The sequence below is a fragment of the Penaeus monodon genome, chromosome 31 (assembly GCF_015228065.2).
Source record: "Penaeus monodon isolate SGIC_2016 chromosome 31, NSTDA_Pmon_1, whole genome shotgun sequence".
Taxonomy (NCBI): domain Eukaryota; kingdom Metazoa; phylum Arthropoda; class Malacostraca; order Decapoda; family Penaeidae; genus Penaeus; species Penaeus monodon.
Window position 1 is genome coordinate 25,749,863 of NC_051416.1, and position 498 is coordinate 25,750,360.

The window sequence follows — 498 nt, forward strand, 5'->3', positions numbered from 1 at the left end:
AGTATTAACAGCAAGGGTAATGATAGCTGTTAGTATTAATAGTGGTAGTGGTAATGGTAATAGCAGCTGCAGAGATAATAGGGGTAATATTTATAATACTTGCATTTGGCTGTAGCGCTATTAATTATTGAAACTTACAGTTAAAGTGATCGATTTAATACTAAAGTGAAGTGAATAAATAACGCCTGTTTTTATCTACTGAAATTGCGCTATCATAGTCACACGTCATTACCAAAATAATGAAATCAAATTCTACTCCTTTCCCACCAAAACACAGCCCACATCATGACGGCAATTGTGCTAGTGACGGTCGGCTACGTGGGATGCAACGCCGCGCTTGCTGTTGCACTTTTTCCAGTTGCAACCGCTTTCTCGGGTGCTTACTGTTCAGGTCACATGCCCAACCACCTTGACCTCTCTCCGAACTTTGCAGGTAATGTGTGTTTTCCTCTTAAAATTCTATATTCAGAAAAGACAATTTCCGAGAATAATTTTTTG

General features: G+C 39.0%; 1 protein-coding gene across 1 annotated transcript in view; it reads left to right on the forward strand.

Moving 5' to 3' along the window:
• The window catches only part of LOC119593131 (sialin-like), a gene marked incomplete at its 5' end in the record, with an annotated part of 14,753 nt that overhangs the window by 12,776 nt on the left and 1,479 nt on the right, over positions 1 to 498 (forward strand). The window contains 1 exon segment of the mRNA XM_037942096.1: positions 278 to 433. Coding sequence (XP_037798024.1) covers positions 278 to 433 — 156 coding nt within the window.